Raw genomic sequence first — 23,952 nt, forward strand, 5'->3', positions numbered from 1 at the left:
TCAAGCTCAACTCAGACAGCATTGTCCTAAATATTGTTGTTTTGGGGGAATGTGGGTGCCCAAGAATTGCCCAACAGAGATCTGAAGCACAGGCTGGCCCAAGCAGGAAGGATGAGGAGGCATCTCAGCCGCACCTGGAATGAGCCCTAGAAGAACCAGCCAGGGCCACTAGTGAGGGACCTGGAGGGGAAGGGGGTTGTTCCTGGACTTCACAAGGGGTACATTGTCAGAGGCACTCCTGTGGCTGATGGGTAGGCTGGCCTGTCAACAAGTGAAGGGGACACCACCAAGGGGAGGGGTGGCAGGGAGAGAGAGATTCCTTGAGTCCACTAAATTAGACTGTGCAGAACCAAGGCCTGGGAAATTTGTTTTTTTAAACCAGAGTCACAGGTTGGAGATATGGCTCGAATTCAGTGGTTCACAGCCTTGGCTGCATTTTAGAATCATCGGGGGAGCTTTTAAAAAAAATACAGATGCCCAGTATATACCCCAAAGGATGGAAAATAGATGCTAAATAAATACCTGTACCCCTGTTCATAGCAGCACTATTCCCAATAGCCAAATAGGTGGAGACAATCCAAACGTCCACCAATGGATCAATGGATAAACAAACTGTGGTATATGCAACACTATTCATCCATAGAAAGAAATGAAATACTGATACATACTACAACATGAGTGAACCTCAAGAATATTATGCTAAGGGATAGAAGGTAGACACAAAAGGTCACATTTTGTATGATTTTTTATATGGAATGTTCAGAATAGTTAAATTCATGGAGATAGAAAACAGACGTGGGGTCACCAGGGGCTGTGGGGAATGGGGAATGGACAGTGTCTGTTTAATGGGTGTGCAGGGTTTATTTTGGGGTGATGGTGGTGGTTGCATGGTAGTGTAAATGTATTAAATGCTACTGAACTGCTCACTTTAAAATAGTTCATTACATGTTATGTGAATTTCAGTTCGATAAAAAATTGTAATGATATTTTAAAATATATAAATGCCCAGGCCCCATTGCAGCCTAATTAAACCTGAGCCTCTGGGGATGGGGCCCGACGCGAACAGAGCTCCCAGGTGATCCTTGGTGTAGCCGGCTGAGAACCACATTCATAGGGGACTTGCTGCTGACTTCTTGGGACTGCAGCACTTGGCTCACACCCAGGCCTTCTACAGGACTCATCCAGATGACCTCTCCTTCAGGAAGGTGTCTTCAAGGGAGCCCTTCCTCCCTCCTGCCTGGCTGGGTGATGTACCCCTTCCCTTCAATGCTCTGTAACACCCAGGACAGGCTTCTTCCAGAGCACTTTCTGAACTCAGTGGCCATCATCTGTTGCTCCACCCCCCACCCCAGGCCACATGCTTTCTGGGGGCAGGTGTCAGGCCTTCCTTCTATTTCAGTTCCTCCAGAGCCTGGCACAGAGGGGAGCTTATGAGACGTTGAGTGAATGAGTGGGTGAGTGAATGACTGAGTGGTGCATGAATGAGAGATTGAATGGGAGCAAGGTTCACATGTTCCTTGTAGTGTTTCTTCCATGCACTTAGCTTGCCCGGAGCTCTCATAACACAACTTCTGAAGGGTTCCTCTGGGAGTGGGACTTTGCTTCCTCCTACAGGTTTATTCCTGCAAAGTTGAGTAACTTCACCGCTGGCAGATCAACGGTGTTTCCAGTTTCTTAATTGTCCAGCTTCTCCTGCCATGACAGCCAGCCTGGGCACATTGAAATCCCCTGCAGAGCTTTGAAGCCATACTGACACTTGGGCTCCACACCCAGTGTCTGGCTCAATTAGTCTGGGTTGTGACCAAGGCATGGGAGACTTTAAAAGCCCCCAGATGATTCTATTGTGCAGCCAAGATTCTAATGTGCAATCACTGCATTAATGCTTGGTTGCAGTATTCTTGAGTTATTTGGGTGGCTGGCCAGTAAGTGGATCCGAACTCTTGATTTTGGAGTTACAAGACAGGGCTCTAACCAACTGAGCCAGCCCTAGTTTTATTTTTAAAAGCCCGGAACTATTTAGAAGCTGACCCTAAAGTTCCCTCATGTGGAAACAGAGGATGTTTAGCACAACCATGGTAGCCTCCTTCAATTTACTCTAGAATTTAATGTCATTTCTTTAAGTGTTGTTACCTTCAGGACCTGGAAGCCCTGGGGGAGATGATTTGCCCTCTCCATGCACTGGCTGAAAGAGGCAGTGGATGAGAGGAAGGCAATAGCAAGTTCTGTCCGTGTAGCTTAATGCCGCTGAAGCTTAATGCCTCACCACAGTATCAAGAACTTGCCATCCAGCAGTACGTGACAGAGTGGGCCACTGAGTTCATCGAGGTTAGTGTAATTTTGACATCGGATGTATACTTGCCCGAAGCCCCATAACAGAGCTCTGATGATAATTATACCCCTTCTCTGCATTGTAATATCCATAAATATTAATAAATCATCTGTTTAATTGTCTAAGTTTTCTTTACTAATTGTCCATTTGTATAAGAAAGGTGTTTTCATGTACTTATATAGATCGTCATGATGCGAAATAGAATGTTTTTATCAATTAACTGTATTGATTGATTATGTAAACACAAACGTCTAAACCTGAAATACCTTGCAACTGTTAGCACAGGGCTAGAGAATATAGCAAGATAATATTCTGTCCATTAAATTCTTATGAAATTACAATTATCAGGGGTGCCATTTGCCTTTCATTAGGCACTGACATTTTGTTTTTCTTTAGAAATTATCCCGTACATGGATTCTGTTGTCATTTAGCTATTTCCTTGATTTATACATTTACCACGTTTACTTTTCTACTGGTAGATAACACAACCCGCGTGGATGGGACAAGTAGGGGCCGGGCAAGAGGGGCAGCGGGGGATAGGAATGGGCCGCAGGGCTGAAAGACGGAGGGAGGACCGCGGGCTGGGGGGGCCCTGGAGAGTCCCGGGATGGCAGATGGCCGGGACCCGCGGGGGGGACTCGGGCCTCAGACGCCCCAGACCTTGGCAAAGGGCAAGAGACAGGTGCGGGGAGGCGCAGCGAGGCGCTGGCGGTCGGGCGCCCCCTGCCGGCGCACGTAGCCATACCAGCTTCTGCAGTTTCCTCTGTTGCCAACATCTGGGATGTTCTGTCCTTCGTATGTAAGGAATCCTTTGCTGGGTGGCACTGCTTTAACGACTCCTGGAGCAGCTACTTTTGAGTTGTATTTTGATAAAATCAGAGCTGTGCTGTTCTTTGTAGAAGGAAATTCAAGCCAGGAGTGCAGGATATAGGTGCCAAGAAGGGAATTCATCTACTCGGCATCTACAATCACAGACTGAGAGGTTTCACGCTCAGCTTCCAGCCCAGAGCCAGGTCTTCAGATACCACTCAGGGAAAGTAGTTTCGGAGGCTGGGAAGTCCACAATCCAGGGAGCACATCTGGTGAAGTGATTCTACAGCAATGCAGGGTGTCACATGGTGAGAATGGTGGAGCAGAAAGAGAGAGAGCTGTATGGTTTCTTTTTTAATCATTATTTTTTAACTAGGAAAAAAAAACTTTTCTTTTTGGGGTTTCTTTTCTTTTCTTTTTTTCTTTTTGGCTAGCCGCGGGGATCAAACTCTGAACCTTGGTGTTTTCAGCACCACGTTCTAACCAGGTGAGCTAACTGGCCAGCCCTGAAAAAAATACCTTTAAAAAAGATAATTCAAATGCTCAAGCAATCACTTTCTTTTGCTACTTTTGCTTCCACCTTATGACCAATACACGTATAACACAATATTAATTTGGGATCAATCGTCCTCTTACACAAGGCCCCAGAGGGGGCGCCCAGTGACCTGCCTCATTAGCAGGCGGGTTTAACAGCAGGTTCTATTGCTTGTTTTCCCAGTAAACGTCCAGAATATTTTAAAGGATGTGTAAAATTCACCTACTTTGTTCTCATCTATCTGCGGCTGGTGCTGGGACTAATCGGTAGTTCTAGTTTTATGTTTAATCACAGCTCAGAAATTCAGTTGCCACAGATACGGAGGACTAGAATGATGTGACCGTCGCCGTTTGCCTCATAAGCTGGTTAAAACTGACCTTTAGAGAAAGTAAGCTGAACTAGCTTTCCTGCCAAAATAGGACCCCAGAGACCATGCCTTATGAATTCGTATTTTGGCAATCATTTTCTTCTTTCCTCATCATTAAAACTTATCTTCTCGGTTTGCCACGGAATGCACACCGGGCCTTTCTAAATTGAACGTTTTCCAAATCCACACAAGACAAAAATCCTTATCCTGCCTTTTCCCTAGAGAGGAGGGAGTGCAAGGAGGTCCCACAAAGAAGGTGGCCTAGTTTCTTCTCTCTGTCCCTCCACTCTCTCTCTCCTTGATGGGCTCACCTGACAGGAGCAAAACAAGGGGGAATATGGAGTGGGGATTGTAATAATCCTAGACACAGCCCGCTTTTTCTTAAACACAGCAATATCTTGTTTTATAAATGCTGTGGGAAATAGGTTCTACAGTGAAATTTGCTGTGGTTTAAGATGAGAAGTATACTCACAAACCATGCAACGTACCAGCCATGCTCCCAAGCTGCATGCCCACATGCACAGCTGCACAGCCCTCACCCCCACCCCGTAGCTGCAGCTGGTCCACAGCAGTGAACCCACATCTTCATTCATTCATTCTTTGAACAAATGTCCTGGAAACCCAGGATACAGCAGTGAGCAAGAATGATAAGGAAACAACCTTCCTGGATCTACTTTGAAATGGGGGAGGCTGAGGTGAAACTAATACTCTCAGAAATAACTCTACAACCCCCCTGGTGTTTGGTGTGAGGGAAGAACCCAGGGTGCATAAGAGCCTATTTCTGATCTCTGGGGTGGAGTACGGGAGGGGGTTTCAGTCAAAGTCTCCTCAAGGAAGTGGCATTTAAATTAAGACTTGAACAATGGCACTGCAGATTCTCTGTATAGGTGATGGATTGGGACAGTAACCAGGTTAGAAGGGAGAGGGGGCTGCAGCTGCATGTTTTTGAAAAAACAATTGCTCGTGTAAGGGAAGGGGAGGTGATAGATAAGGCCTCCTCAGACACCCCTTTTTCACCCATACTGGACACGATGAATGAGGTAGCCAAAGAGAGCACGTGCAAATGCCCTGAGCTCAGTCTCCTACTGGGATATATAGATAAAGGATCTAAACTCAAATTATTTTCATTGTAAACTAGTGGTTCTCAAACTTTCTGGTCTCGGGACCCCTTTATAAAAATTATTGGGAACTCCAAAGAGCTTTTGTCTATGTAGATTATATTTACTAAAGATAAATTACCTATTAGGAATTAAAACCAAGAAAGTTTAAAAACTGTTATTAATTCTTTTAAAGATAATAAACCAATTACATGTTAATACAACATATTTTTTTTGTAAAAAGTAACCATATTTTCCAGAACAAAAAAAATTGGGGAAATGTGGCGTTATTTTACAGTTTTGCAAATCTTTTAAATATGTGGTTTAATAGAAGAGAGCTGAATTTCCATATCTGCTAGTATATTCAGTCTCTTGCAATATGTTATTTAGTTGAAGTAAACTGTTGTGGGCTGAATTGTGTCCACTCCCCATCCCACAAATTCTTATGTTGAAGTCCTAGCCCCAGTACCTCAGAAAGTGCCTGTGTTTGGATGTAGGGTCTTTAAAGACATAATAAGTTTGAATGCAGTCATTAGGGTGGGTGTTAATCCACCATGACTCGTCTCTTCATAAGAAGAGAATATTTGGACACAGGCAACGAGAGAAGACCATGTAGAGACACCTGAAGAAAACCTCCATCACAAGCCAATGACAGAAGCCTCAGAAGAAACCAGCCCTGCAGATACCTTGGACTTCCTGCCTCTAGAATTGTGGGAAAGTATTTTTGCTGTTCAATCACCCAATTTGTGGTAATTTGTTTTGATAGCCCCATCAGACTGATGTGTATATGAAGAAAGTTTGGCCTCACACAGATAGTATATTTGGAAAAGGTAGAATATTTTAATGGTTTTTTTAGATAATTGTAATTATTCTTCTTTGATACTATACCAACACCTGACAATTGATAGTTTATCTTATAGGTTAGCTGCAGTGTGAAATTTGAAGTTATATCAATTAATTTTTTGTTCTCCCATATTAAAATCTATTGGTTTGCCTTGCTCTTTAAATGGATCTTGGTTCATGCATGCTTTTATAACATTGTGTTTTGGTCATTTGGAAAATATTGGTTCATTGAGTTATGCAGATTTTCCCAATGTTTTTCTTATACAAAATTGAAAAAAATCACATTTTCTAATGTCACTACCAATCTCACCAGAAAAATATGTAAGTATTGCAAAGCCACCAAGCTCACAGTAGTGGATACAAGTTTTCCAAATGCTAATTTTCACTTGAAAGCTCAACTTTTGTCATTGTCAACAAATAGTTCAGTTGTTTTCTTTGAAGTGACAGGTTCACTTCATTTATTTTCAAGAAAATGTCTCTTGAATAACTACAATTTGTCTGCAGTTATTCTTTCAAGTAAAAATGATGTTCTGTAATAAAGGGGGCTAGTTCATGCAGAATATTTAAAAACTGTGTACTCAAAGGCCAAAATTTAATAAAATTAATAATTTTATTGGTTTCATCAAAGACATTGTTAAGTGAAATTGGCTTTGTTTTTGATTTTGTTTTTACTATGAGTATATGGTGGTGAAGAACCAGGCTGAGTTAATCTTTGGGTCTCTGTTCTGTTTTCCTTTCAAAATGTATCTCAAATCTGACCACTTCTCACTAGAACCCACTTTTCCCTCCCTGGTCTGAGCCTCCACCAACTCTTTTGGATTGCAGAAGCTTCCTAATTGAGATTCCCACTGCCACCACTGTAGCCCCACCAGTCACTTCTCCACATAGCAACCTGACCACTCTATCCAAAACAGCACATACACAACCTGTCCCTCGCCTGGCTTTTTCTTCTTAGCACTTATCATGGACATTATAGTGTATCTGTGTATGTGTCTGTGTGTGTGTGTTTGCGTGTGTTTCTAAATTGTCTTCACTATTAGAAGGGGATCTACCTTGGGCAAGGACTTTATTTGGTTCATACATCTAGAACCGTGTCTGGCACAGAGCAGTCGCTCAATAAACATTTGTTGGTTGAGTGATGCCAATGCTCAAGTAAACCTTCCCTAACTAAACCCCCAAAATACTTTCCTCCTCTGCTCTCCCTTCCTCCCTTTGTCCCTTCTTTGTGCATTTGTGCCAGGCTGGTGGCCAAGTGTTGGGAACAAAAAGGCAAACAAAATGCACAGGAATCTCCTGTTTCAGTGCAGAGGATGGACAGGTCCACAAGCAATTCTTTTTCTTTTTCTTTGTATTGAAACATAGTTGATTGTACATATCTGTGGGGTACAGAGTTGAATATCAATATCTGTGCACAATATGTGATGCTCAAGTCAGGTTAATTATTATATTCGATATTATACAATGTAAATATTTTTTTGTGGCTCTTAACCAATTCCTCTATTACCCCCTCCCCATCCTGTTCCCATCTCTGGTAACCTCAGTTTTCTCCTCTCGTTTTGGAAGTTCAATGAATCATTATGATTGTTGTATCATTCTTTCTTTTTAAAAATTTGTTTTGTTTTGTTTTAGCTCCCACTTATGACTGAGGACATGTGGCTTTTCTGTGACTGGCTTATTTCACTTAACATAATTTTCTCTAAGTTCATCCATGTTCCTGTGAATGGCAGTATTTCATTCTTTTTTATGGCAGAGTAATATTCCATTGTGTAAATATACCACATTTTCCTTATCTGGTCATCCAATGATGGACATTTAGGTTGGTTCCAACTCTTGGCTATTGTATATAGAGCTGTGATAAACACGGGGGTGCAGGTATTCCTTTGACATGATGATTTTCATTCCTTTGGGTATACACCCAGCAGTGGAATTGCTGAATCATATAGCACTTCTCTCTGTAGTTGTTTGAGAAACCTCCATACCATTTTCCATAATGGCCACACCAATTTACAGTCCCATCAACACTGTAGAAGGTTTCTCCTTTTTCAGTATCCTCAACAGCATTTGTTACTCTCTTTTTGATAATGGCCAGTCTAACCGGAGTGAGATGATATCTCAGTGTGGTTTTAATTTGCACTTCCCTGATGCTTGGTGATGCTGAGCATTTTTTCATGTGTCTGTTGGCCATCTGTATATGTTTCTTTCAGAAATGCCTATTCAGCCCCTTTGCCCATTTTTAAATTGGGGGTTTTTTTTACTGTTAAGTTGTTTGAGTTCCCCATGTATTCTGGATATTAATCCTTTGTCAGATGCGTAGTTTGCAAATATTTTCTGCCATTCTATAGGTTGTCTTGTTGCACTGTAATTGTTTCTTTTGCTGTGCAGAAGCTTTTTAGTTTGATATAATCCCATTTGTTTATTTTTCTTTTTGTTGCCTGTACCTTGGAGTCATATTCATAAAGGCTTTGCTCTTTATGAAATATTTCCCCTATGTTTTTCTTTAGGAGTTTTATAGTTTCTGGTCTTATATTTAAGACTTTAATCCATTTCGAGTTGATTTTGGTATATGGTGAGAGGTACAAGTTTAGTTTCATTCTTCTGCATATAGATGTCCAGTTTTCCCAGCACCATTTATCGAAAAGGCAGTCTTTTCCCCAGTGTATGTTCTCGGTGCCTTTGTCAAAGATCAGTTGGCTGGGCCGAGCCCGTGGCGCACTCGGTAGAGTGCTGCGCTGGGAGCGCGGCGACGCTCCCGCCGCGGGTTCGGATCCTATATAAGAATGACCAGTGCACTCACTGGCTGAGTGCCGGTCACGAAAAAACGACAAACAAAATAAAAAAAATAAAATAAAATTAAAAAAAAAAAAAAAAAAAAAAGATCAGTTGGCTGTAAGTATGTGGGTTGATTTCTGGGTTCTCTATTCTGTTCCATTGGTCCGTGTGTCTGTTTTCATGCCGGTTTTGGTTACTATAGCTTTGTAGTATAATTTGAAGTCAGGTAGTGTCATGCCTGGGGCTTTATATTTTTTGCTAAGGATTGCTTTGGCTGTTTGGGTTTTTTTGTTGTTCCATATAAATGTTAGCATTGTTTTTCCTATTTCTGTGAAGAATGTCATTGGTATTTTGATGGGGATTGCATTGAATCTATAGATCATTTTGGGAAGTATGGACATTTTCATAATGTTAATTCTTCCAATCCAAGAGCATGGAATGTCTTTCTTTTTGTGTCTGATGTGGTTCAGGGTTCAGAGTCCAGGACTTGAAGTGACAAAGACCTGAGTTCAAAGCCTAGGCTTCTGAGCCTCAGTTTCCTCATCTGTAAAATGACAACAATAATAACACTTACTGCTCAGGTCTGTTGTAAAACTTAAGTGAGCTAATAATATAATAATATATATATATATATTTTTTATAATAATATATTTTTACGTATTATTAATGGTAGCTGTTTTTTTAAGTGGTGAAGGTAGAATTTGAGTTTTAAAGACCAGATTTTTTAAGAAAATAAGCACAGAAATCACCAGAGACAGGGACAGGGGTTGAGGACAGGGACAGGAGGATCTTCCAGGAGGCAGGTACGTGAGACCATGTCTGGAGCACTGCTGACAGGGTGAGATTTGGTAAGGTGAGTGACTGAGGTGGAGAGAGATTGGGATGACACTAGACAGCGTGGCAGAAGCTGGATGGCAGAGGAGTTTGTGACCAGGCCGAGATGCCAGGGGCTTCAACCTAGATAAAGCTTCCCAGAGTAAGATGACTGGCAGCAGGAAAAGGGTGGTTTGCAGGAGGCAGGGAGACGAGTGAGGGGGCAGAACACACAGGATGTCATGGGGGTGGGTTGGGGCAGAAAAGGCAGCTGGGGAAGACACCTGCATTGGGAAGGAAGCTGAGAACTAGGTCACTCTTATTGCTTTTATTCCCCATCTCCTACAAACATAAGTTGAGGTACAGTAGTTTCCCCTTATCCATGGGTGTAGAGCTAGGGTTAGGGTCTGGAGCTCACAGACCCCTCGAGCCAGTTCACAAACACTTCACACACAGGTCTACAAGCTAGGCAACAGGAAAAAGGTCATTGGAGCCATAGTTGAAGTAGGAATAGTCTTAATTCAGTACACACACGTCTAAGAACTAGGCGGTACAAAGAAAAACTCAAACTGAACTGCTGCCGGCAAAGGCCAAAGACAAACTGAGTAGCTGCCAGCAAAGTAAACATGCTCTATTTTAAGATGCGAGCTCTGCTGGCCAGCACTGCTTCACAAACTGAAGAACACACAATAGTAACAAACTAAAAAGATACATGGGTGCACATGTGCACTAACTCCACCCACACACAACTTGTTTACAAGGAATGTGCTGCACCACCCACAAAGGGACCTGAGGCGAGGGGTCCTGACCAAACTATTCTATTTTTCTAACAATGGGGAATATGTTCTGAAACCCCAGTGGAAGCTTGATACTGTGGATAGTCCTGAACCATACACACAAACACACACACACACACACACACACACACACACACACATATTATGTTTTATTCTACACGTATATACCTATGATAAAATTTGACTTATAAATTAGGGCACAGTAAGAGATTAACAACAATAACTAATAATAAAATGGAGTAATTATAACAATGTACTATAATAAAAGTTATGTGAGTGTGGTCTCTCTCTCTCAGAATATCTTATTGTACTGTACTCACTCTTCTGTGATGAAGAAGGAACAAAGCAGGATGGCATAAGATTTTGTTGTGCTACTCAGAATGGCACACAATTTAAAACTTATGATTGTTTATTTCTGGAATTTTCCATTTAATATTTTCAGATTGTGCTTGACTGTGGGTAACTGAAACCATGGAAAGTGAGATCATGGTTAAGGGTGGGACTACTATATTTGCTGCCTGGAATTTTCTGTTCCTCCCATCTGTCTCAGTATGGTGACATGGGTAATCCAGGATGTCTATTTCTGCAATGAGGCAGAATATCTTAACAGCCAGTCTGACAGATGGGTCCCCAGCCTCTTCCATTGCTTTATTCTACAGTGAGGGACATGGGGAGCCCTTCCTTAGTTGGTTGGTGGGTTTAGACACATCATACTTTGTCCTTCCCCTCCCCCCAAAAATCTTCTCATTCTAACTCTTATTCAATAAATGCTCATTGGTCGATTAATGTTAAATATATATATATATATATATATTTTGAAACAATAATATTTGTTACTAATTATTTATAATCGAATGTTCTTAAAATTAACTGTGCTGCTTTGAGCTCCACAGAAAGGCTAGAAAGACTACATTCTGCATTCTCTAAATGTTCCTTACTATATAAAAATAACGCATGCTAATTAAGGAAAAAGTACAACATTGAATGAAGTCAAAAGTAGAAGATCCCTATCTCCTCCCCACCACCCCTACATTCTTTAACCCACCCTATGGAGGTGTGGATGTAGCCTGTCAGACATTTTCTATGTATCTTTTTATAACGTACTTTTTAACAAACCAGAAATGAGCTCACACTCTATATCCTGTTTTGTAGCTTACTTTTCTCTTCAACAATAGGTTTCCTTTTGGAGGTCCAGGTGTTGACTTGCACCTCATTCTACGTTTTGGCTGAAGAGGCCTCTCTATACAGATTTTGTTTTTACAGGGATCGGTAGCTTTGAGCCTGGCCATCCTCGGTAGAAAAAGCAGTCTTTGTAGCTACCAACTTAATTTGCAAGGGGAACCTTGGAAAAGGGGCAGTTTCTGTCCTTTGTAAAGCACCAGTTTGTGGCTGGGTGACGTGTACCTCACGCTCATGGGAACTCCAACTCTCCCAGGCAGAACTGGACAATGGACAGCCCCAGAGAGCAGGAGAAGGGAGGTTTATTGTTAGATCCGATTCTTGCTGTAGGGGGACCCAAGATCTCAAACAGAACATGTTTAGACACATTTTCCATTTCCTCCAGGGGAAATTGGTCATTGACATTGAGAAATTAATGGCAAGTTTATTTTATGTCAAGGAAAAATTCCTTCCAGGAAAACTAATTATATCATTCACTCAGCACGGTCTAGCGATGACATTTCTTTGGTGTAATGGGTTAGTTCTATGGAACACAAAGACAATCCTTTACGCTGGCATATGAAGACTTGTACAAAAACATTTACTACAAGATTGTTAGTACTTTAAAAATTGGTAACAATTCAAATGTCCATCGGCGGGGGAATGAATAAATAAATTGAAATGTATTCATAGGATAGAATACTCGCCAGCAATTATAGTGGACTAGATCTTAAAATAATGTTGAGCAAAAGAACGTGCAGCAGAATGACACCTATAGTGTGAGATGATTTAAAACACACACAAAATGCTTCATCTTGTTTATGGGTACATGCAATTTGTAGTAAAAGTGTAAAAAAACACCAGAGTTGTGGTAGTGATGGCCTTGGGAGTGGGGGTGGGGAAAGACTGCCTGGCTGGGCCATATCAGGGACTTCAGCTATCACCTGTGATGTGAATTTCTTTCTTCCTTTTTTCAGAATTTTAGAGGAATTTATTAATCTTTTGTTTTTGCTCTTTGTTTTACTTTATTCCCCCCACCCCCAGATTTATTAACAAATACAAATTCTGTATGTTTACGGTGCACATGATATTTTGATATATGTATACGTTGTGATATGATTTCCACAATCAAGCTAATTACCATATCCATGACCTCACATAGTCATTCTTTGTGTGTTGTAAGAATGTCTAAGATCTACTCTCTTAGCAATTTTCAGGTATACAATATGTTATTATAAACTATAGCCACCACACTTACAATAGATCTCCAGAACTCATTCATCCTGCCTAACTGAAACTTTGAGCAACAGCTCCCTAGCCCCTGACCCCATCCCGTAGTAACCACCATTCTATTCTCTGCTTCTATGAGTTCAATTTTATAAGATTCCACATGTAAGTGAGATCGTGTAGTATTTATCTTTCTGTGTCTGGCTGATTTTGCTTAGCATTACCTCCTACGGATTCATCCATGTTGTCACAAATGACAGGATTTTCTTCTTTTTTAAGGCTGACTAGTATTCCATTGTGTAAATATACCACATTTTCTTTATCCGTTCATCTGTTGATGGACACTTAAGTTGCTTCCATACTTTGGCTATTGTGAATAATGCCGCAATGAACATGGGAGCTCAGACATCTCTTTGACATACTGATTTCATTTTCTTCGGATATATACCCAGAAATGGGATTGTTGGATCACATGGTAGTTCTATTTTGAATTTTTTGAGAAACCTCCCTACTATTTTCCATAACGGCTGTATTGGTTTACATTCCCACCAACAGTGTGCAAGGATTTCCTTTTTTTCTACATTCTTGCTAACGCTTGTTATTTTTTTGTCTTTTTGATAACAGCCATTCTAACAGGTGTGAGGTAATGTTTCATTGTGGTCTTAATTTGCATTTCCCTGACGATTAGTGATACTGAACAGTTTTTCCATATACCTATTGGCCAATTATATGTCTTCTTTTGAAAAATGTCTATTCATGTTCTTTTCCCTTATTAAATTGGGTTATTTGGTTTCTTGCTATTGAGTTGTTGGAGTTTCTTATATATTTTGGATATTGACCCTTATCAGATATATGGTTTGCAATATTCCATTCCATTGGTTGTCTCCTTATTCTGTTGATTGTTTCTTTTGCTGGGCAGAAGCTGTTTGGTTTGATGCAATCACATTTGTCTATTTTTGCTTTTGTTACCTGTGCTTTTGTGATTATATCCAAAAAATCATTGCGCAGAACAGTGTCAAAAACTTTTCTCCCTGTTTTTGTCTAGTAGTTTTACAGTTTCAGGTCTTATGTTTAAGCTTTTCATCCATTTTTAGTTGATTTTTGTATGTGTTGTGAGATAAGGGTCCAGTTTTATTCTTCTGCATGTGGATAACTCGTCCGAGAACCATTTATTGAAGAGACTGTTCTTTCCCCATTGTGTGTTATTGGCATCTTTGTTGAAGTTCAATTGACCGTAAATGTGTAGATTTCTGGGCTGTAGATTTCTGTGCTATTGGTCTATACATCTATTTTCATGCCAGTACCATGCTGCTTTTGATTACTGTAGCTTTGCAGTATAATTTGAAGTCAGATAGTGTGGTGCCTCCATCTTTGCTCTTTTTGCTCAAGATTGCTTTGGCTGCTCGGGTTCTTTTGTGGTTCCATACAATTTTAGGATTGCTTTTTCTATTTATGTGAAACATCATTGGAATTTTCATAGAGATTGCACTGAATCTGTAGATTGCTTTGGATAGTATGGACATTTTAACAATATTGATTTTTCTAATCCATAAACATGGGATATCTTTCCATTTATTTGTGTCTTCTTCAATTTCTTTTGTCAATGTTGTATGGTTTTTGGAGTACAGATCTTTTACTTCTTTGGTTAAATTTATTTGTATTTTTTATGCTGTTATAAATGGGATTATTTTCTTTACTTCTTTTTCAGATAGTTTGTTGTTTTTTCCTTAGTATGTGGAAATGCTACTGATTTTTGTATGTCGATTTTATTTCCTGCTACTTTACTGAATTTATTAGTTCTAACAGTTTTTTGGTGGAGTCTTCAGGGTTTTCTATATACAAGATTATGTCATCTGCAAACAGAGACATTTTACTTCCTCCTTTCTGATTTTGATGCCTTTTATTTCTTTCTTTTGCCTAGTTGCTTTGGCTAGGATCTTCAGTCCAACACTGACAAGTTATCAGTGGTGTTTTATCATCATTCCTGTTTTGTTGTGTTCTCATAGTAGGGCTAAGAGAAACGTAAAATAGCTTTTATATCTAAGTCTCTATCAAAAATTAAGAAATGGAAGGTCAATGAAAAAGACTGTTTCATGAAAATACGAGGGCTTATTTCTTTCTGGAACTGAAGAATATTTCTTTCTATTTAATGTGTAAATAAAGTGTATTGGTGTCAGAAGAATACAACTTAAGATTTCATTAAAAAATAAACCATAGTAAGAACTATGACCAGAATCTATAAAAGACGAGTGATGAAGAATTAATGAAAAAATAAACGGATGAAAATTTCAAAAGCATTTGATTTCAAATGTGTGTAAAATGATGTTCTTACATCCTGCAGTTATGGATTTGAGTGGGAAAATATACCGCATTCTGTAGGAATTTGGTGTTTTCTAAGTTCTGCCCTCCTGATCTCTGCACAGCCTGTATCTTTACAGCTGATGTCATTTATCAGAGGACAGACACTGAAGGTGACCGCCACACTCCAGGACCCTGTCCAGCCTGTAGCCCCTGCTGACAGTCTTTTTTGCCTTGGTGGTTACTTAAACAGAGGTGGCCTGGAACAAACAGGAATAAAAGTAATTGGCTGGCCCCAAGAGACCTTCTCTTAGGGATCTGAACTAGATGATGGAAAATTTGTCAGCTGGTAGCAGGAGCAGAAACAAAAATAAACAAACAGGCAGCAAGCAATAAAGGCTATGGGGCAGCCTTTAAGGCACTACAGCTATGACGATTAGTTTGTTTGGGGACAGAAACTGTTTGTTAACTTTAACTTCTGCTTATTACAAGTGGAGAAAAGGGCAAAAACAGCATAACATAAAACCAGACTTTCTGGAACAGGAGACCTGATGTGTGTGTGATGAAGCCCTGTGTGAAGCCCGTATAAAACACCACGGCTGCTCTCCAGGGGTCTGTTTGGAAGCACAAACTTCACAAACCGCTCTAATTCACGGGAAGGCAGACTCAAAATACAAACATAGTGCAATGAGAGCTCAGAGGGGACAATTATTTCCAATTGATGAAGTCGGGAGAAGGTTTCATGAGGAAGGTGGCATTGGACACGGACTTGCATTTGGCTGTGTAGAGATTGCAGGGAACAGCTTGAACAAAGCTTTTCCATCTGGGGATGGTAAAGTGTGGGCAAACGTGGAGAGTAGTATAGTTAGAGAACAGAAAAGGAAAGTTCTGGTAGCAAAGAGAAGGGAGATGTACTGAACATTTAAAGAGAGTAAACGAAGGTATCTGAGGTTTTGCCAACACTGACACAGTAATAAGAGATTCCAACTTAATCCTACTTTGAAGCATTTAGAAATAAATTGTGCAGTACTGGGTACATACCCAAAATGATTGAAATCAGGGACTTAGACAGATATTTGTACACTAATGTTCATAGCTGCATTATTCACAATAACTACAAGGTGGAAACAATTCAAATGTCCATCAATGGATGAATGGATAAACAAAATATGGTTTAGACTTACTGTGGCATATTATTCAGTGTTAAAATGGAAGGAAATTCTGACACAACATGGATGAGCATTGAAGATGTTATGCTAAGTGAATAAAGCCAGATACAACAGGACAAATATTATAAATTCCACTTATATGAGGAATATGGATAGTCAAATTAATGGAGACAAAAAATAGAATGGTGATTTCCAGGGGCTATGGAGAAAGAGGAATGGGCAGTTATTGTTTAATGGGTACAGAGTTTCAGTTTGGGATGATGAACTAGTTCTGCAGATAGATGTTGGTGAAGGCCACGCAACAATATGAATATACTTAATACCACTAAACTGTACATGTAAAAATTGTTAAAATGGTAAATTTTATGTTATGTTATTTCACATCAATCAAGCAATAGTGTAGAGTGATGTCAGCAAAAATGACAGAATAAAGACTACAAAACTCTGTTCTTGCGTAAAACAATGAAAAAGCTGGCAAAAATAGTTGGAATCAACATTTTCCAGAACTCTGGAAACTAACTAAAAGCCTGAATGCAACCTAGGGAATGCTTAACAAAGAAAAACCAGCTGACTCTCAGTAAGAACAGTGAGCTTTGTGGCATTTTAACTGACCCTGCTCCCATCTATGTGGTGACCCTGAAGAAACCAGCCCACATCCCAGTACAGGTACCAGTACTGATACAGAATGGACCCCATAGAATTGTGGTTGTTTGCTTTGACCTGTCTGGTCATTTTTGGAAGGCCTTCTCAAAGGACTTGCCTTTTTTCCACCTCACTCAGAACTCTTCCAGTGCTGAAGTGGCTACCCAGGGGGTGTTTATCACAGTTAAATGTATTTGACACAGTTGCCTGAGGCAATGGATAAAAACTGGGGCAAAAAATAGACTAACCAAAAGCTTGAAAGAAAAGGCTGGGGAATGAGATGTTTTGGGGAATTAGGGCTGTGAAAAGCTCTGACATATTTCTGGGAATCCAGAAGGGCTTGCAAATGTTAGGTTTGTGCATATGCTCAGGAAGACTTGAGAAGGTCCTAAACTCTCACCTCTGGCTGACCTTCAGGCCCTGCACAGCAGAAAGTGAAGGCTAAGACAGAGTTGTAAACTGTCTGGCTGAGTGCTAAAGGTGTGCTCCAACACACACATAGAGGACATCTGCAAAGAACAGATTTTTTTGGTACCTGAGCCTTAAGGAAATCTTTTTCCAATCACTATCAGACCACTAATCTAATGGAACAGAGACTTTGGTGACCACACATAGGAAAGAATATAGATTTTACAAAATTAGTTCAGAAAAGTCACAAAACAACAATACAATGAGCATCAACAATAAACCTTGTAGAGAGCGAGAGAGGGAAAAATCTGATTTTTAAAGAAGCCCAATGACAATATTAAAAATGTCCAGTTTTTGACAAAAATTATGAGGCATGTAAAGAAACAAGAAATGATGGCTCATACACAGGGAAAAAAAAGAGCAACTAATAGAAAGCAACCCTGAGGAACTTGAACTTGTTTGTATTGAAATTACTAGCTATTTTAAATATGCTCAAAGACCCATAACTGGGCACACCAGCAGCTCCTTGCGGCCCACCTGGGGTCCTGAGGTATGGATCTGGGGACCAGACCCCCCTCCCACAACCAGGCACACCACCAGCACCACCAGCAACTAAGTAAGGAGCACGCCAAAAACATCACCTCTGTGTGGGTGGCCCACCACAGCCACCACAACCATGGCTGCCATGAAAGCAGCTAGATGCTACAACTACTATGCAGATGGTCTGCCAGCCACTGGAGTGCATTGACACAAGGAGAGTTACCAGCAGAGACCAAAGAAAAGAAGAGGAGGTCTCTCTCTACAAAGCTCATTCCAGAGTGACAGAAAAAGCATCTGCTCTACAATAATATTGGAGGACGTGAACACACCTCTCAGCATTGGACAGATCATCTATGCAACCAATCAACAGAGTGACCATTACTCTTTCAGAGAGAGAGAAGAAATCTAGGGTCATTAGAGTGGGGAGGGAGGAGCAAAGAGGGATGTGGAGAGACTGGACAAGGGGCACAAAGAATAAGTACAATTTGTAACAATATACATGCTAGTAATATTGGTTTGATCAACATATGCCAATGTTGTACCCCTAAAATATGTATAATCAATTATGATTCAATAAAAATGAAAAATAAATAAATAAATATGCTCAAAAGCTAAAGAAAACCATGCACACAGAACACAAAGAAATGAGAACAATGTATCAATAAATAGAGAATATCAATAAAGAAACAGAAATTTAAAAAAGAAACCAAATAGAAATTTTGGAGCAGAAAAGTACAATAACTGAAATGAAAAAATTCACTAGAGGATTTTAGTAGCATATTTGAGCAGTCAGAAAAAAGAATTAGTGACCTGAAGGACAGGTCAATTGAGATTATCCAGTCTGAGGAACAGAAAGGAAAAAGAATGAAGAAAAATGAACAGAGTCCGAGAAACCTGTGGAACACTATCAACAGTGCCAACATAATGGGAGACCCAGAAGAAGAGGAGAGAGAGAAAGGGGAAGAAATATTTGAAGAAATAATGATGAAAAACTTTCCAAATTTGATGAAAACATTAATATACACTTCAAATAAGCTCAACAAATTCCATTTAGGATATAAGTATAAAGAAATCCACACTACGAAAATTTATAATTAAAATGTTAAAAGACAGAGACAAAGAAAAAATATTAAAAGCAGCAAGAGTGAAGTGACTCATCACATACAAGGGAACCTCAATAAGATTAACATCTGATTTCTCATCAGATATCATGGAGGCCAGAGGCAGCGGGATGAAATATTCAAAGTGCTGAAAGAAAAAAACTTTCAGTCAAGAATTCTGTATCTGAAAAATCTATCCTTCCAAAATATAAACAAAGAAAAATCAGGCATAGTTGTTAGGCAATTATGTTTTAGCCGATGCCTAAGATGGCAGCAGATGGATGGGAGGAAAACCCAAAATGGCTGCAGAGAGTTTCAGGTCCCTAGAACAGCATGTTTTCCAAGAATCACAAAAAAACCCCTCTCCCTTCTTCACCACCACATCCCCTTCCTGTGCTCGAATTTCTCCACCTATAGAAAAACTAAAACTCAGCTTAAAACCCGCTCGCTTCCCTCCCCTTCCTTCTTAGCCAGTAGGAATAGTCCAGCTCAGCCTGACTGGATATAAAAGGCCCAGCCTGACTGTCACAGCTGCTGCCCCCACTCTCGAGAGGGCAACCTGCTTGTTCATGTTGCCTGCCTAATACACTTTGGTTGAGTCCCTGTCTCCTGGTGTGTTTATTTTTGTGCTCAGGTCAGGGCTTTTCCTTTCAATACTTATATTCAAATCAGATAAAGTAAACTTTAAGACAAAGGGTAATATTAGGGATACAGAGGATCATAAATATAGCTGATCCACATAATTCATGGATTCTGTATTTGTGAATTTGCCTACTTGCTAAAATTTATTTGTAACCTCAAATCAATACTCTCAGTGCTTCTCAGTCATTTTCAGACAAGCACAGAGTGGCAAAATGTTAGAGTCACTTGATGTGCATGTTCCCAGCTGGGGTCGAAAAAGATGAGGCTTTTGTTGTTTCATCTCTCATACTGTAAACAAGTTTCCTTTTCATGGTCTATTTAGTGCCATGATTTTTGCATTTTTGTTCCTTTTGTTGGTGATTTCATTATTTAAAATGGATCTCAAGCATAGTACTAAAATACTGCCTACTATTCCTATGTGCAAAAAAGCTGTGATGTGCCTTATGGAGAAAATACGTGTATTAGATAAACTTCATTGAAGCATGAGTTACAGTGTGATTGGCATTCATTCAATGTTAATGAATCAACAATATATATTAAATAAGGTGTCTTTAAACATATCACCTCATAAAAAAGGTTATTGATCTATTGATGAAAATGTGATCAGAGGCTTGTAAAAACCCAGTGTTATGTTTTCCCTAAGAGCAATGGTTGAATACTCACTAATTCAGTATTTGCCATGACTTTAAGAAACATGGCTGCAGTGAATAATGAGAGTCAATTTTAGTTTAATTCACCAGGAAGTGTTAACAATTCTAAACTTTTATATCTGATAAAATAGGCTTAGAACATATAAAGCAAAAATTTCTATAGCTATAGGAAGAAATGGGAAAATTTACTATCATAACCGTAGGCACATTTCTGAATTACTGATAGATCAATTGGACAAAAAAATCAGTAATGATTCAGTAAATTTGAATAACACAATCAACAAGATTGAGGGTAATTGATAGATATAGGTAGTACACATTTTCATTAAGCAAACATGGTACAGGTGCAACAATTCCTATCACATATTAGGCTGCAAAGCAAATCCCAGAGATTTTGAATTGTATTACACAGATTACATTATCCAGCCAATTGGGTTAGAAGTCTATATCAAAATGGTAAGTAAAACTAGTCATATATTTGGAAATTTAAGAACACACTTGTAAGTAGTTCAAAAGCCAAGCAAGAATCATAAGGAAATGTAAAAATACTTAGAACTGAATGATAAGGAAAGCATAACACATCAAAACTTAAGAGATGCAGAGAAGTGGTACTTAAGGGGAAATACATAGCCTTAAACACTTATATTAGAAAGGAGGGCTAACTGACACAAAAAGAAAGACAAATACCACACAATCTCACTCATATGTGGAATCTAAAAAATAAAATAAAATAAAAAGTTGATACTATAGAGGCAGAGAGTAGAACAGTGGTTACCTGGGACTGGGGAAGAGAAAGGGGAAGGGAAAACAGGTAGAGTTTGGCAACTGGGTACAAAATTACAATTAGGTAGGAGGAATATGTTCTGGTGTTCTATTGCACATTAAAGTGACTATGGTTAACAATTAAGTTCTGTATATTACATAAGAGCTAGAGGAGAGGCTTTTGACTATTCTCACCACAAGGAAGTGATAAATGCATAAGGTAATGAATACACTAACTACCCTGACTCCATTATTAGACAATGTATATGTATCAAAACATCAGATTGTACCCCATAAATACATACAATGACAATGTGTCAATCAAAATAAATTTTTAAAAATAAGGCACACACACACAAACAACAGAAAGAAGGGCTAGAATTAATGAACTAAATGTCAGCTTAAAATTTTAGAAAAATAACACAACATAAACTCAAAAAAGGTAGCAGAAAACAGATAATGAAAATAAGGGCAGAAAGTAATAAACTAGGAAACAAAGATACAAGAGCAAAGGAAACCAAAAACAAACGTAAGTTGGAAATAAAAAAAATAACAAAGATTACAAGAGAAATATGTGAAATAGGAAATTAAAAAATAATAGAGAAAATCAACACAGCCAAAAGTTGATTCTTTAAAAAGATCAATAAAATTTGCAAATCTTTATCTAGACTGACCAAGAAAAAAGGAGAAAACACCAAAATTACTAAGATCAGAAATAAAGCAAGGCGTCATTACATTGTCATCATGTGTTTTTTGTGGTGGTAAGATTTAGTTTCACTCTCTTCCTTGTTTGCATTTTCGTTCTACCAGTAGGTTTTGCTCTTTCTTGTGTATTTGTGGTAGTGATTATTGTTTTTCGGATTCCAGATGCAGGATTCCTTGAGGACTTCCTTGAGGATTATTTGTAGGGCTGGTCATGTGGTGGTGAACTCCAGCAGTTTTTGTTTGTTTGGGAAATACACTATTTTCCCCTCATTTCTGAAGGATAGCCTTGCCGAGTATAGTATTCTTGGCTGGCAGTTTTTCTCTTTTAGTATTTTGAATGTATCATCCCATTTTCTTCTGGCCTTTAGAGTTTCTGTTGAGAAGTCTGCTGTTAGTTTGATAGAGGATCCCTTATAGGTGACTTGATACTTTTGTCTTGCTTTTTTAAAGATTCTCTCTTTGTCTTTGAGCTTTGCCAGTTTGAATATAATGTGTTTTGGAGAGGACCTTGGGTTGAATCTGTTTGGGGATCTTTGAGCCTCCTGGATCTGAAGGTCCATGCCTGGGAAGTTTTCTGATACCAGGGAAGTTTTTCATTATTCTTTCATTGAATAGGTTTTCCCTGCCTTTGCCTTTCTGCTTCCCTTGGGAACATCCATGATTTGAATGTTTGTGCACTTAAGATTTTATGATAGTTCTCTTAGATTTTCTTCCTTTTTTAAAATTCTTTTTTCTTTCTTTTTTTTTTTTGTCCACCTGGGTTATTTCAAAAAGACTATCTTCAAGATCAGAAATTCTTTCTTCTAGCCTGCTGCTTGAGCTCTCAGTTGTGTATTTTTGTTTTGTTGAGTGAATCTTTCAGTTTTATGAGTTCTACTACATTCTTTTTAAAGGTATTAATCTCTTTGTAAATTTCTTCCTTCATACCCTGGGTTTTCTTTTCTCATTTCATTTTGTTGTCTAACTGAGTCTTCTTGTATTTCAGTGAGTTTCCTTAAGATTGTTGTTCAGAATTCCTTTTCATTTCAAGGGGTCCCTGCTCTATAGGGTTTAGTATTTGAGAATTACTATATTCTTTTGGTGGGGTCATATTTTCTTGGGTTTTCATATTTCTAGTATCCCACATTGATGTCTGGTCATCTAATAGAGAAGTTACTTATATTACTCTGGAGTAGGCTTTGAGAAAAGAGATATCCTCTTTTTCTGGTCTCTGCTGGTGATTCTCCTTGTGTCAATGCAGTTGAGTGTCTGGTGGGGTGCCTGCACAGTGGATGTGGCTATTGCTGTGGCATCAGGCTGTTTTTGCAGCAGCTGTGGTAGTGGCTGTGATTGGCTACTTGTACAGAAGTGGTGTTTTCAGTTTGCTCTCTTGCCTGCTTCTGGGCAGAGGAGGCTGTCCTCAGCTCCTGCCTAGGCCCCCAGGTCTGCTCTCTTGCTTGCTTCTGGACAGAGGGGGCTTCCCTTGGCTCCTCCTAGGAATAAATTCTATCAAAGATGTACAAGATCTCTATGCAGTAAATCATAAAATTTTATTGAAAAATCTTAAAGAAGACCTAATTTAATTGAGAGATACATTATATTCATGGGTAAGAATACTCAATATTGTGAGGATGTTAATTTATCCACACATTAATCTATAGATACAATGCAATTCTAATCCAAACCTTAGCAGGATGTGTGCATGTGTGCATGCGTGTGTGTGTGTGTAAACTGCCAAGTGGTTTCTAAAATATATGAAATTACAAAGAGCCAAGAATAGCCAAGATATGCCAAAAGAAAAAGAATTAGGTAGGAGCACTTGCCTTACCAGATATTAAGATTTGTGCAAAGCTATGGTATTTAAGATTACGTGGAACTGGCACAGGGGTATAGACAAAATGACCAGTGTAACAGAAGAGAGATCTTAGAAACAGTCCCAGGCATACATGGATCTTTGATATATGCTGGAGTCACATTGGAGACCTGTGGACAAATGATGCTGGCATAACTGAGTATCCGTGTGAGAAAAGTGGATAGACACCATGCACAAATGAATCCAGTCAGATTGAGGGCTTATATGTGAAAAACAAAACTTTAACGTTTTGAGAAGAAGATATAGTAGAACAGATCTCTGATGTTGAGCTAGTGAAGGGTTCTTAAACAAGACACAAAGACTCCTAACTGTATGAGATGAATACATTTTCCTTCATTAAAATTAAGACCTCTGTTTATTCAAAAATACCATAAATAAATAGAAAGTACAGGCCACAAATTGGTAGAAGATATTTAAAATACATATTGTAAATATTCAG

The 23,952-nt window shown here is 39.2% G+C and overlaps 1 protein-coding gene across 1 annotated transcript in view; it reads left to right on the plus strand.

Moving 5' to 3' along the window:
• The first annotated feature begins 2,238 nt into the window (after positions 1-2,238).
• The window catches only part of PRSS54 (serine protease 54), a 41,008-nt gene continuing 19,294 nt past the window's right edge, over positions 2,239-23,952 (plus strand). Inside the window, 1 exon segment of the mRNA XM_063109910.1 lies at positions 2,239-2,325. Within this exon segment, the coding sequence (XP_062965980.1) occupies positions 2,239-2,325 (87 nt within the window).

This window comes from Cynocephalus volans, chromosome 10 (assembly GCF_027409185.1).
Source record: "Cynocephalus volans isolate mCynVol1 chromosome 10, mCynVol1.pri, whole genome shotgun sequence".
In the NCBI taxonomy this organism is placed as follows: Eukaryota; Metazoa; Chordata; class Mammalia; order Dermoptera; family Cynocephalidae; genus Cynocephalus; species Cynocephalus volans.